Source organism: Leguminivora glycinivorella, chromosome 1 (assembly GCF_023078275.1).
Source record: "Leguminivora glycinivorella isolate SPB_JAAS2020 chromosome 1, LegGlyc_1.1, whole genome shotgun sequence".
Lineage (NCBI taxonomy): Eukaryota > Metazoa > Arthropoda > Insecta > Lepidoptera > Tortricidae > Leguminivora > Leguminivora glycinivorella.
The window spans coordinates 21,204,943-21,220,335 of record NC_062971.1 but is presented as its reverse complement, the minus strand read 5'-3'; the positions used below and the strand labels follow the sequence as shown (position 1 = coordinate 21,220,335).

At 40.7% G+C, this 15,393-nt stretch overlaps 1 protein-coding gene across 1 annotated transcript; it reads left to right on the top strand.

The window, feature by feature from the left end:
- The first annotated feature begins 390 nt into the window (after positions 1–390).
- Positions 391–15,393, top strand: LOC125228945 (TPR-containing protein DDB_G0280363). Its single transcript, XM_048133705.1, has 13 exons — positions 391–642; positions 3,033–3,341; positions 3,401–3,691; positions 11,206–11,308; positions 11,364–11,494; positions 11,948–12,058; positions 12,303–12,514; positions 12,665–12,828; positions 13,165–13,257; positions 13,336–13,473; positions 13,565–13,800; positions 14,121–14,309; positions 14,462–15,393. The coding sequence occupies exons 1-13, from the start codon at positions 448–450 to the stop codon at positions 14,816–14,818; spliced, it is 2,529 nt and encodes an 842-aa protein (XP_047989662.1). The 5' UTR covers positions 391–447; the 3' UTR covers positions 14,819–15,393.

The following is a 15,393-nucleotide window of genomic DNA, read 5'->3' as shown; positions in this document are numbered from 1 at the left end:
ACGATATTCAATTATTCACTATTTCTTAATCATAAAATAAATTCTTTATCTTCTCTACATACTTAATTATGTGAATACAAAAGAGACTACCTATCTAATTCAATGTACCTGTACAGTCGTACAACAAAAACAAAGATTTAACTTTCAAATTTCCAGTCTTCAATATTTAACCCTTGAAAAGAAAAATGAAGCCTTTACAATGAAATCAATCGATCCGCCATTACAATTGACGATTGCATTCGCAACAGGAAAACTGGCACGCATTTTCCTCGCCACCCCGCGGGGGCTGCGTGCGACGGCGTGGGGGGACGGGCCGGCGGGCAGGGGGGCAGGGGGGCCGGGGGCAGACAGGGAGCCCGCCAGTGCCCCCCGGAGCACACGGCGGCGTGACGCCTCCCTGCCATGCCGCTCTAATACTCCCTCCACCCGAAACACACCGGCGTATACATGGACAACTCCTGCCTCCTCGACCTGCTTATCAGGTGTTTCGCCATGACGGAGCCCGAGGACCTCAACTTCACGGCGTTCACGGACCTCTGTCGGCTCTGCTCTCTCAAGAGCGGGCCGCGGCTGCACATATTCGACAAGGAGTCTGAGCAGAGGCAGATACTTTTCAAGTTACGGACGTGTCTGCCGACTATGGTGAGTCCTTAATATTTATTTCTCTTTCTACATTGATTCGATTTTGAATACCTCAATATAACACACTGAATCAAAGCACATCTAAAAATTCATATTCATAACTAAAACGTCTTAAGTTCTTCATAAAGTGTAAACATGAAAGCCTAAAGATGCATCGCCATCTCCGCTACGCCGTTTGCCGTAGAGCTCGTAGGCGCATGCGTGCTACGTCGCGGCTACGACAACAACATTACGGGACACGATACCTGTTGGACCTTGAGATTTATTTTTAAATTCCTTCAATAAACATAGCATTGTTTTATATTACTTAATATTTCTTCACCTAACTGGCGAAACTTGAAAATGAAAACAAATGTTATGTACAAATAATGCAGAAATTACAGATTTTAATGACGTCACAGACGCCCCTTCTCCCTCGGGGGATGTTCAACTCTTTGAAGAGGAGATTTACAAAATTGTGTAGCTAGAGGGTCGACTTATTATTATGCTTCACGGGCGGAAGGTTTACCTAATAAGGATGGTAAATAGTATTTACTAAATACACAGGATATAGTATTATACATATATAGTAGTATATATGTGCAGTTTTATACAATTTTTTTTTCTTTTTATGTGCAGTTCTTTACAATGACTTATTTCGTGTTATAACAGTCATAGATTTAAAATCAATGACGTAGACATTTTTGCTTCAATTAATAGGTAATAAGTAAATATTTAGTTAAAGACAGATTTAAAATATTTTTTTTGTCAAACAAAAAATAAAATAAAAATGATATAGAGATAAATAGTGTTTTTAATGTTTATAGTAAGGTAGCAATAAGTAAATAATATTTTAATTTTCTCATTTCAAGTAAACAAGCAAAATTAAAAATTTAAGAAAAAAATAAGAGACCGGAGTGAACGGTTATTGTGCGATTTGATAAAATTGCAAGTTGCACCGGGCGGTCATTGACCCGCCGCAAGTAGGTCATAGCGAGCCCGTGGCGCCCGACACGTGACTAGCTAATCCCCCTGTCACTTGTTTACGTGGCCCACAGTCCGGGGCAGCGGACACTGGCACGATCGGGCGGTCCCGGCTGCGGTCGGCTCGCATTGCTACGTAGCATTTATAAGGGCCGATACGTGCGCTACCGCAGATAAGGAAATTACCTGATTTTTGACAACCCTAAATAGTCGAAAGAGTTATTGTCATGCATTAAGAAAGAGACATCACAATTCGACCCTAAACTGTTTTGTCCGGGCCCGAGCCCTTCTGCCCACACACAGATAATTGCCCGTTGACAATTGCTAACAAATTTGTGTGTTATTGAGGGGTATTGCCGCCTTATCTGATTCCAATATTTATTATAGGGGGTATTATTGGTGCGGTAAACACATTTATCGGATAACAATGATGACATATGATATATTAATAACTTTAGTAATAAAAACAGCATGCAGCGAAAACATAAAAAAATGTATCTAATAAGGTAGACCGATGATAATTGACAAAATCGAGGGGAACCGTTTTTTCATGACGGACCACATCCACGGTCATCGCGGTCAGGCCCCGTAGCCGAATGGCATTTCTGCGACGCGAAACGAAATCGAAACGCCGCAGAAAGGCAGTCTGACTCTGTTGCGCCAATACACAAGAGCGATAGAGATAGATAGCTACGAAAGAGAGCGTTTGCGTATCGTTTGTGCATTCGGCTACGCACACAGGACATACTCGTGTTTATGAGATACGTATTAATTTACCTTCTAACAGTAGTTAACTGACTTTCGGTGTTGTGATGAAGATCATGGCAATATTCAAATCGGAATTTTATGTGTGTCACTCTACTTCAAATATTATATTTACACAAGCTTATGAAGTATACAATTATACAAAGTATCTAAACTTGATCCAAACGTTGTTTTCATTTATATGGGCGCCAAATGAAACGAAGTTTTGACATACCTACTCTGTATCTCGAAGTCAAAACTTTCTTACCTTTTTGCGTAAATATTTCATCTGAGCGTGCTCTCGTACGATATAATTACTAATTTATTGTATATATAGAGTGAAGCTTTTTCCTTTTTGTTTGCTATAAATTATTTCCAAATAAACACATTGCAAATGATGCATGCATTAGACAATACTTAATCTATGACGAGAAATCTTGAGGAAATATTAGAATTACAAAGGTTTTCAAATTAAAAAAAAAAGTGTAGGTCGCATAACAACTCTAGCAGTAGCACAAAAAAATATTCCGTCGTTTTTGCGTCGGGGGTTAAAAACATAAGGAATTACGTGCTTCTTCGTCAGTAAAAAAGCCGACCTAGATAACTTATATTAGGCAAATCGCGTATGTGTATTGTTAAGACTTAGGGTAACAAATCCTAACACAGGTGTAAACTTCCAGCAGATATCGAAGGACGACTTCCTGCCGAAGAAGATCTGCGAGCGCTGCGTGACGCGGCTGGAACAGCTGTACGAGTGGCGCCAGAGCTGCCTCAGCACCGACTCCGTGCTGCGCAACTACGCCGAGTCCATGCGCATCGTCACCTCCACCATCAACTTCCAGGTCAGTTACCAGCGTTACTCGGGTACACCTGCAGGCGTGACGCAGCTGGAGCAGCTGTACGAGTGGCGCCAGAGCTGCATCAGCACCGACTCCGTGCTGCGCAACTACGCCGAGTCCATGCGCATCGTCACCTCCACTATCAACTTCCAGGTCAGTTACCAGCGTTACTAGGGTTGACCAGTGTTACGCCTCCATGGGTACACCTCCAGGCAGGCGTGACGCGGCTGGAGCAGCTGTACGAGTGGCGCCAGAGCTGCCTCAGCACCGACTCCGTGCTGCGCAACTACGCTGAGTCCATGCGCATCGTCACCTCCACCATCAACTTCCAGGTCAGTTACCAGCGTTACTCGGGTACACCTGCAGGCGTGACGCGGCTGGAGCAGCTGTACGAGTGGCGCCAGAGCTGCCTCAGCACCGACTCCGTGCTGCGCAACTACGCCGAGTCCATGTGCATTGTCATCTCCAGACCTCCACCATCAACTTCCAGGTCAGTCCACAGGGTACATCTGCAAGCGCTATGACCTCGCATTGTATCGAGGTTGCAGCAGCTTTGAGAGTGGCGCAATAAACTACGGCGCTGACTCTGAGCTGCACAACTATTATTTCAGCATCAGTATCAATAGTATCATGAATATCATGATCATTGCCTACTTCATGTACCTACGATAGAATTTAGTTATGTAAATAGTTAACTGTCCATCGACATTTAGTTACGATATTTCACAATACGAAAAATAGCTCGATAAGTCGTTGCATCTATGAGCTTTGTAACTTATCCCAATCAAAACCAAATGTTTTGACAACGTTGCGCAACCTCCTCATATACTACACATATGAAGCTAACATTAAGAAGTACGAGTACATAATACGAGTTTGAGTGCTTGATACATTATTTATTTTCCTCGCAAATGTAATTTTCGCATACCTAAGTAAATAATTATAATAATATATCATTGGTCAATACTCAATCCTCTATTCACTAAAATATTGGAAGGAATGATCTTATGGAGGCCATGTTAGGGTTAAATGCAACTGCTGGGGCCTATTGCATAACAATTTACAACTTGTATTACAAGCGGAACTCTCTTTCTTATAAAATGAATTGGAGGGGGACTACCGCTTGTAATATGAGTTGTAAATTGTTATCCAATAGGCCCCAGGTCGTTGTTTGTATGGTCTTGAGTCTTGAAGTAAGGGTCAGTGCGTCGGGCCGCGGCCGCCGAGCGATGGCACGCGGCGGGCGCTGCTCGCGTCTCGCGGCGGGGCCCGGGGTGCGGGTGGGGCGGCTCCTCTATTGATCCGCGCGGACTCAGGCTCTATCGACCCAGCACCCACCTCCCACACAACCCACGCACATCGAAAACAACTCTTAGCACATCCGAATACAGTTCAACTCAATATAAAGCTTTAACCAATTGCCATGTACAGGAATTCGGACTCAAACTGCACGGGTTACGTTCGAAAATTGTAGTCTCATTCGTTTAGCATGTTTTATAAGGCAATGCATTATCCGCTTTAATACGATAGTTATAAGGCTGTCATCAGCAATCAGTGCGCAGTTAAGCACTTGTAAATTTGGTTGTTGGCTACGCATGTCCGAGACGTTTTGTTTTATGGGTGTAAGTATGGATCGGTGCATCAGTATCTTGTAGCCAATGTATTGATTTTTTGAACAACCAATGATAAAGAAATAACATAACTTCTTTATAAAATAACTCCATAAATCTATCTGAATTGCTTTAAATATATTGACAGAAGTAAATGTAGCCTTGAGACTAGGGTTGTAAATATTATACACCACCTTTAACGCTCGGCGTTCGCACCCCACAATCCCACAGCTCGTACGAAAAATCTCAACCCCCCTAACGTCGAGTGCAAGGCCCCCCATTACGGGTGCATTAACGCACAGGCCCAAGGTCGATGGTGGAAGGTGGCACGAGCTGGGGCCCGTTAACCCTGACCTAGCGGGTGAAGGATATTCCTACTACGCCCCCCGCCTACGGCTCCAGTCCCCACTCATCACATGGTGCTAAAAATAGATGCGCTCAAATGTTTGGGATTATCTGAATGTGGCTTTCACTTTCAGCCAGCTTTTTTTTATGTAGTTTGCACATTTTTTTTCACTTGTTGTTATAAGAAGTTACATACTTTTTTATTTATTTACTGAGCTGTCGATTCATCGCTTTAATAGGTACATATGCTCGTACTTCATGTAAGTTCTAAGAGCTGCGAATGTATACTACGCTCAATGGATATAATGTAAAGTTCAGCTTGGAGTTAATTACCTACTTGGAGAAATGTTTGTAAAGTTATCCCAATTAAAGCTTTGTAGACTTTGCCTTCATTGCTTGGTTTTCGGAGCGATTTATAATGTGTTAGGTGTATTAACGAGTGTTCTGGATAATAAAATAAACTGAATACAAATATTAAATACTAGAAACGGCGTTCTGTAGACGTATCATAAGTTGGTATTTATAGCGTACTTTAGAGCCCTCTTTAACTCGATATACAGATCGACTGCAACCGAATTTACCAAGTCGCTAACGAACTATAAGTGCGTCTAAATTATGAGTATTCAAATTACACGATACAACAACACCATTACACGAATAGGTACCTAATAACAATTATGTTCCATGATGAATATGATAATTTACATTCGTAATCCAATGGCTTCTGCATTGAATGCCGACATTGGGAAAGCGATTAATTTCAGGGCTGTTATTCTCCGGTTACCGAGCGCGATGCCTCGGGCGGAACAATATCAATTTGATTTAGGCTTGTGCCGTTTCGTTCGTTGATCGGAGCGCTCCGATCTCGTTCAATCGCTCCCACGAACTAGTTCGCTCTTTTAGGTCTTTGCTCATTTAGTTCAGTCAGACCAGCGACCACTACGGTCGGAAAGATCAGAACGAATGGGATTGACTAGTGTCAAAATGATACGAATATTCCACAGACAATAACAATTCCGGGCCGAAAGGTTGTAAGTAACCGAAGCTTAATATGAAAACCTGACGTTTTTGTTTCGCTTTGCTAAATACCTCGCTCCCGGTCGGCGCCGTCACACACTCTTTCTTGATCCAAACCGCTCGCGCTCGCCGATCCTATACTGAACCAGGGGCGGCTCACTCCGCGATCCTTTCGCCGCGCTACAAGTACATGCCGGCGGCCGCGAGTTCGCGGCCCATTCAGTGGCGACGACCTTCGCGCGGCGCAATAGAATTCAATGTCGTCTGCACGCGTGCGGTCCGTTTGTTAATGTAGGTAAGAATTTAGAATGGCGGCGTTTTGTGAACATCAAAGGAGTGAGCCTTCTGTACTTGTACTATTATATATTCTGTGACTGAACTAAATGAGCAAAGACCGATTCACAGAGCACGGAAAGATTCAGTTCATTTCGGTCATTGATGGGATTTTATTCCTAACAGTTCATAGTTCGTGAACGACACAAGCCTAATTTGATTATAAACTAGGAAGCTGTATTGTTGAGTTGAGCGAGTATCGCGAGATGGGCCTATACTAAATGTTATTGAATTATAAAAATTGACGATTATAATACGAATATTAGTGCTTCTAAAACAATAATACATCTACCTCGAGGTCCTCGGGTAATAAAGGCACGGGTATATCATCAATACACTACTTATATGTTTACTACGAACATGCCTACGAAGCTACGGATGTTTATTTACGTTTCTTCTACACCGGCAATGGCACGAAAAGTAGGCTGTATATCTGACATGCTCTAATAGCTCTAGAAATGAAGTTGTGTCAGCTATTTTTGCGGCCTTCTTTTTGTACGATGTTATTGCCGGTGACTGTACTAGACCACGGGCGGCTCACTCCGCGATTCTATTGCCGCGCTACAAGAACATGCCGGGCGCCATGCATTTCAGTGGCGACGACCTTCGCACGGCGCAACAGAATTCAATGTCGGCTGCTCGCGTGCGGTCCGTTTGTTAATGTAGGTAAGAATTTAGAATGGCGGCATTTTGTGAATATCAAGAGAGTGAGTCTTCTGTACTTGTACTATTATATATTCTGTGACTAGACGTAGTATGTAGAGTTGTAGAGTCTGTTCGGAAAGAGAAGAGTCATGGAATGTATAGTGTACGGCCCTATACATTCTGTGACTTCTATTTTCGCACAGACTCTACACTACACGTGTAGTAGAGCTTAGAAAACTACATCTTCTATTTAAAAACTTAAAATATTAAGAATATTTAACAACTCTAAACAACAGAGGCTTTAACAAACGAGCGATAGGTACAATTCCAGTTATTTGAAAGTACATTATACAAGTCACTCGAAAAATCTGCTTTTACGACTCACTGAACCAATATCCAGTGGGTTGTTAAAACGATTGGGGATAAAAGAAATAAACCGAATAAAACTTAGGATTCTTCAAAGAGATATTTGATCAACAAGTTCAACAACACCACAGTAGGTATAATAAAGAGTACTATCAACAAAACTAACCAACAATATTTTCTTTTTATTAACGGGGTAGCAAATATGTAAGAGAGAAGTGCGTTGATCACCCCGCAGATCCTATCGTTCAAACGCGAACAAAACTTTTCCGACAAGCCGCGTCAGCGATTTCCGGAAAGTGCGCGGCGAAGGGGAAAGTAGATCGATGCAGTATAGTGCAGGGCCGAGGGTCACGTCAAGACGTTTCGAGGCCTCTTCAACACGCGCCGGGACTTTCATTCCGTATGCGTGACGTTTCTACGACAGTCGTGGTTCCTATATTTCTGTTTGTTCATAATTTTTGATCGTTCTAACAAACAACGCTAGTGATTCTTATATTGAATAAAAATGACTATGAGGATATTTTAGTGTTTTTTTTTGTGTGTAAATTAGGGTAAATATTGAACAGAAAATATTGGGAATTCATATAATAATGCAGATCGACACATATTACAATGATTTCTGGAGTTTCGGGGTGAGTAGAAGCCAAATTGATTATTTGTGTAGCGCGTTGTCATCATTCAGCAACAAATCTTTGATTTAATTTAATATTAATGAATTAATAAAATTTTACTTTTATTATGAGTGATATCTTAATTACCAAGCATTTACATAACTACTTTCAAAGAAATTTTTTTATGGCAATTTCTTCATCTATCATGCTAAAGTATATTACTGAGCTGATTTTGACTTTCAGTAAAGAGAAAGGACATAATATAAAATACCTAATATACCTACTCGTATTGTACTTGTAATATGATTCCTTTTATTGTCGAAACCGTCCTACTGGAGAATATCTTTTGAAAATGGAACACGAACGTAGAAATTATAAACCAAATCTATGCACTCTCAAAATGACGTAACCATACACATATTTCGTTTTTATTAAAATAACTTAATGTCACAATTTCTTTTACATTAACAAAATACAATACTTTACTCCATCTCAGAGGATAATAACTGCACACTCAGCTAAGCAAATATAATGCACACTAGGTACACGTACCCTCACGTCCCTAGTGTTCGGCCCTTTAGAGTTTGCTTTTAATCAGTGCGAGATAAGGCTCCCCCGCCCTAATCGAGGGAACTTCCCTTATCTGTAGGGGACGGTATTCAAACAATGCCATCGCGGATTCGGAATTTTTTTAGTATTTTGTCTTCCGATATTCACCTGTGCAAAACGCGGTGTTGAGGGTAAGGCGGCGTGTTGGGAAAAGTAAAAAGAAATACTGAACAATTTTACTTTAATATCAGTAAAGTAAAGTAAAGTAAAATTTATTTCCAAAATCAGTCATTTTGTTAGTCACACATTTAGTGGATCACACTAGGCAGAGCCTGTCCCGTGACTCCACGGTTTTTACATTATTTTGAAAGACTATTATTAAGTTTATATACATTATGTTATTATTATATTATTATTCAGGAAATCTATTCATAAGGACAATTCAGTATATTTAATTCAGTAGTATATAAAAATGTGAGATCTATCAGGCTATTTATCTTAAAATAGAGCAACAATTCATTTTTATTATACTTATTTCTAGGGGACAAGTCATGCACTATACCTACTTACTATTATTTAATTATTACTTAATTATTACAAGTCAGTATGTGTGTGTGTGTGTGTGTGTGTGTGTGTGTGTGTGTGTGTGTGTGTGTGTGTACTGTGTGAGCACAAACACAGCATGCATGGGTGCGTGCAGACATATGAGTGCGATTAAACTATGAAATAATCTGCAGGATGCTTTCAGCTTCTCTTTGTTCAATGTCGTGTAAACCATTCTTTCAGCCTACTTTTTGCTTGCCTGACGTTTATATCTTTAATTTCGCACCTTTTTACGATCGCATTGTACAGAAAGGGATGAGCAAACTCCGCAAACCGTCGGGCAAAAGCAGTACGAACTTTGGCTACTGGGATTTTGAAGGTTCGTGCTTTCAGCATGTCGTTATACCCCTCAGACTGTCGGACTTCTTTATGCACTTTACATGTGGTTTCCAATATAAACAATTTGCGGACACTTAGAAATTCTGCTTCTTTGTACAAAAGGTTGGTTGAGAAGTGCCGAGGCTTCTTAAGCATAACTTTAAGTAGTGAACGCTGCGCTCTTTCAAGCTTTATGAGGACTGTTATACCGGCAGCTCCCCAGACGGTTATACAATAAGTAATTATGCTTTGGCATATGGCTGTGTAGATGGACCGAAGAAGTTTTGGATCAGCAACATCCCTTAGTTTCTTCATGACCATTATAAGCTTTCTAACTCTTTTTGCAGTATACGATATGTGGTCATAAAAAATAAAACCGCCTTCAAAAATAAGCGCGTTACAAAACACGGAGAAACTAAAAATCAAAAAATAATAAACCTTTGAATTCAGATTTCTTATCGTATTGCAATAATCTAAACATCCAAATTATAAACAAATCAATTATTTTTGCAGTCGGTACCAGACCTGTTCGTCGCCTTGCTATTGCCTGTTTGCCCCACCCAACCATACGCAGGCTGGCACCGACTCCAAAAATAATTGATTTGTTTATAATTTGGATGTTTAGATTATTGCAATACGATAAGAAATCTGAATTCAAAGGTTTATTATTTTTTGATTTTTAGTTTCTCCGTGTTTTGTAACGCGCTTATTTTTGAAGGCGGTTTTATTTTTTGTTAAAAAGTTTATTTATTTGTTGATTTTTAGTGGTTCCTATTGATATTATATGTATCAGTCCGAATACATGTACACTAGTGAAAGAATTATCCTTTAACTCCTAACCATTGAGGAGTTGACCTTCCATCATCAGCTCAGCCACATAAAATTATTACCATCAGGCGTATATACTGGTTTACCTTTGAAAAATACACTAAAAACATTACATGTGCCTATAACATTTGAAGAGTTCCCTCGATTTCTCCAGGATCCCATCATCAGACCCTGACTTGGTGCCAATGGGACCATCTCGGGGTTATACCCGTTCGATCAAAAAAAAATTTTGAAAATCGGTCCACAATTCTCGGAGATATCGAGGAACATACATACAAAAAAAAAAAAAAAAAAAACATTCAGTCGAATTGAGAACCTCCTCCTTTTTTGAAGTCGGTTAAAAAGGTCAGCCGCAGTAGGTAATACATTGCTGATGCTGTCACGTTCAAAGATTTTTTAATTGGTATAATATTAAATTAATTCACAAATGCCTTTTTTGTCTGCCCTTCCGTTAACTTTTAAGTATAATAAAAAGAACTTGAAGAAAACTTGCAAATGTCAATAAATTTGTGGTTATTTCATTGAAGTCTGACACAATAACACTAGCAAAGTGTATGCTATCAAAATCCCTGCCAAACTTACGTTGGCCTGACTCTAATGACTTGCATTCATAATCTTTCTAATATTGATCTCTGCTATGAAAATCCCGGTCCTTAATTTTAACCTGTCGGCGATAAGATTATCCGTGGATAAGCGAAAACATACAAGGAATATAGGGCAATACGTTATTAACCTTTTTAACCTGTCCCACGGGTAAAAACTTAGGGGCATTAAAAATGGCCCAAGCTGCAGCTGCTGCAAGACGCGAACAACAACAACAGCAGCAACAGCAGCAGCAACAACAACAGCAGCAGCAGCAACAACAACAGCAGCAACAACAACAGCAGCAGCAGCAGCAACAACAACAACAACAACAGCAGCAGCAACAACAACAACAGCAACAACAGCAGCAGCAGCAACAACAACAACAGCACAGCAGCAACAACAGCAGCAACAGCAACAGCAGCAGCAGCAGCAGCAGCAGCAGCAAGCAACAGCAGCAACCGCGCTCGTCAACAGCATCTCAGCAGCAGCAGCAACAGCAACAGCCTTTAAAAATGAATAAGGGTTTACTAAAATCGTTTTTTGATAATATTAATATTTTCGGAAATAATCACTCCTAAAGGAAAAAAAAGTGCGTCCCCCCCCCTCTAACTTTTGAACTATATGTTTAAAAAATATGAAAAAAATCACAAAAGTAGAACTTTATAAAGACTTTCTAGGAAAATTGTTTTGAACTTGATAGGTTCAGTAGTTTTTGAGAAAAATACGAAAAACTACGGAACCCTACACTGAGCGTGGCCCGACACGCTCTTGGCCGGTTTTATATTAAAGTCTCCTTTTTAACGATTGTATAAATTAAGCAGTTTTAACGAAACAATTAATTATTAATTATACTATTTTGTCTTGATTGTGACCCGTTCCATACATTTATGAATTTTGTTAACAATTATCATTTGTCGGCGCAGAACCAGTATCTAATAATGAGAAATAGTTTGTTGTTATCAAACAGCAACAACAGCAGCAGCAGCAACAGCAGCAGCAACATCAGCAACAACAAACGACCAACACTAATAATGCTACCCGCCACCATCAAGAATTGCAAGTAAGTCCGAATAAAAAATCGTAATATACAAATTTATTACTCAAACTGGGTCTATAAGTTACTCTTTAATTATTACAATTGAAATAAACTGAACATATTTTCAACTTTAACGCATTTGCGGACACACCGTAATATATAATACTTTGCACAAGTGTTTGGACTTGTTTTTTTACAAAATTTTATTGATAACATAAAATTTCAATTATTATTTTTTTATTTTGTAACTTGTTTTCTTTCAATCTAGCAAGCGCAGAACAACGCAAGTACCCACCAAGGCCACCCGTCTCCTCCCACCGTCAGCTCCACGCAGCACCACTATGCCACCATCAACTCGCCCATCAAGGTCCCTCAAGTGAGCTCCAGCACCGGAGGGCCGGACAGCACATTCACGGTACCTGATGACGTCGGTATGGGCTTTGAAGGAGGAGTTCGAGTGCTACAGAGTCTCGGGAATTGGTAAGTATTTTATAATATTTACAAATTGAGTATTTTTGGAGATTTGATAACAATTAGTCTCATCATTTTTTTAATTGAATTTGAGTCTACTAAGCGGAGTAATACGTGTTTTTGAAGTATCTATTATTGTAATCCAAAATATTTCACCAGGTCACCAGAAGTCACAAACAACATACCCAGGCCGAATCTCATTCCCTTCACGGAACCGTACGCGGAAGGTGGTTCCATGCATCCCGGTACCAGGCTCAAAGCTCTTCAGGGTACGACCGTTAGGAAGCATCCAGCTATCAAACCAACCAGCTCCACTAATGAAGGTAAGGCTACAAAAAACTTCTACCTTTACAATATACCTCATAAGGTGATATACATATATTGGATTGATCATCCCGATCAATTAGGATTAGATTACATGTATGTAAGTTTCGCTTTAATATTAAATCACCTTTGAGTTTCAATTTCTACGCCAGCGCGCCTCTCGTTTGATGCTTTGGGCCTTCGGCCCCACGCGGAGCTCGGCCTATGGCCGGTAGTTGGTGGAACGTTCCCAAACATGTCAAAATTCTGCATGACATTACTTTTTAAGCGCTTACCGGTTTAATTAGCAACTTTATAGGTATGTATTAAAACTCACTAAAACATATTTCTAACAGTTGTTTCAGGCAGTAAGGCATTTGAGTGCACTGTCTGCGGGAAAGGATTAGCACGCAAAGACAAGCTAACAATTCATATGAGAATACACACAGGTAAGCTAGACTGAAAAGATTATGCTGTAAGGTTTTTAAATTTAAAGACACGCTAACGGCCTTGCACTAATTTCACAGGTGAGAAGCCATACGTGTGCGAAGTGTGTAACAAAGCATTCGCTCGACGAGACAAGTTGGTACTGCATATGAACAAGCTGAAACATATTACGCCGTCGAATATAGCGCCGCTTGGGAAACGAACCATATCTATACCACGTAAGCATTTACATTTACACAGACCATTTCTATCCAAGTTTTTGTTTCAAAGTTGTTCACAACTTATATTTACCGAACTTATTTTTTTCAGCTTTAAAACTAGACGACGTGAAACCGCAATTGACGAAACAGGAAGATACGAAACCGAGCCAGGCTGAAATAGCGGCCGTTGCTCAACAACAGCAACAACAACAACAGGCGCAGCAACAGCAACAGGCGCAGCAACAACAACAACAACAGCAACAACAACAGCAGCAACAGCAACAGCAACAACATACGCATCAGCAGCCGATACAAGTCTGCCAAGTACCTGGACATACATTTACGGTAAATATTATTGATAGAATTGATACTAAGACCAAAGTGATCTTTTTGTAGCCACTGCAACTTCTCCTTGCTGTTTATAGTTTTGACACAGTACCTACATATTTGACACGCATACATTAAATCGCTACTTACGCTCTTAGTAGCCTGTATTCTTACGGCAAAATATTAGTCATTATGTGCAGCGGTCATTACAGAGGACACATGTGTTCTGTAAATTGGATTGCAACCCAGTAACAAACTGCTACGTGTAACGTGTAAGGATCGCATCTGATTGTGATATGTGATGAAAAATAAACTTAATGTTTTATTACCTTTTCCAGAATACTAACCTGGTCCACACAAGCGCGACGGCGGCGGTGGCAGCGGCCACAGCGGGCATGGTAGTGTCGTGGTCTTGCGAGCTGTGCGGCCGCCTGTTCGCGACGCGGGACGAGTGGAGCGCCCACGCCAAGTCACATCTTCCCGACACCAAGCTCTTGCAGGACAAGATGCAACAGGCGACGCATCAGGTAACTACACATTACTGTTTTGGTAAAATATAAGAAATTATAGCATTTTTTGGGGCATCAAAACGGGGCATTTAATTACAAAAGAGGTTATTTAAATCGCTTAGAACATTTTGGCAGGTTATTTGATATATCTGTATTTTCTTAATTTTCAGCAACAAGACAAAGTCCACCTTTCCAACCAAGAAAAACTGCAACTGTTACACCACCACAACCAGAACCAGCAGATACTGAACGGGCACGGCATCGCCACCGCATCCGTCTCCACTGCCACCGTCGTCAACGAAACGGCCAACGGAGGCGCGTACTTCACACACGGGCACACGCATTACGCACCTGAGAGACAACACACACACGCGCACCACCTCTGCTTAATGTGTAGGCAGGAGTTCGCTGGGAAGGCGGAGTTCATGTTCCACGTCCGAGGACACTTCGAAGGCAAGGTGAGCGACATCGCGGCCGCCGACGTGCTCGCGCGGTCGCTAGTGGACAACTCGGGACTGTGCACCTGAGCCACGCCTGCGCCCAGCGCGTTCCCGACCGACGGCTGTGGCAAGGGCGTGATACAGGACGACACCATTATGCTCAAATTCTGAGACATAAGTGATGACGAGTTCTCGTGCTTCGTGACCAGTGATGTGATGAGGTAGCGTGGCCAGAACCCGTCATAAATGCATTATGAACTAACTGCATAGGCTAAGGTACAGACTCGATTACAAGGGATATTTTTTGTATCATAACTTAATTCCTACTTCCCTAAGTTAATAAGTTAGTGACGCATGTTAAGACACACTGGTTTGTAAAACACTTCAAATTTGCTCAATGTGTCAGCAACTCTATTGTAATCTTCAGTCAGTACCATTTACTGACATCTGAAAAATTATGTATGATAAGAGTAGTAAATGTGTTACTATATCAGAGTAGACAGGAAGTAAATAAAAGTTCAATAATAATAAATGATTTATCAATTTACTTTTATAAATTGTAAATCGTAAATCAATGATTGGTTTAAACGTCTTGTTTATACAATACGCGATTTAAGTAGATACAATACAAGACAAAACACATAAATTGTATTATACCTACT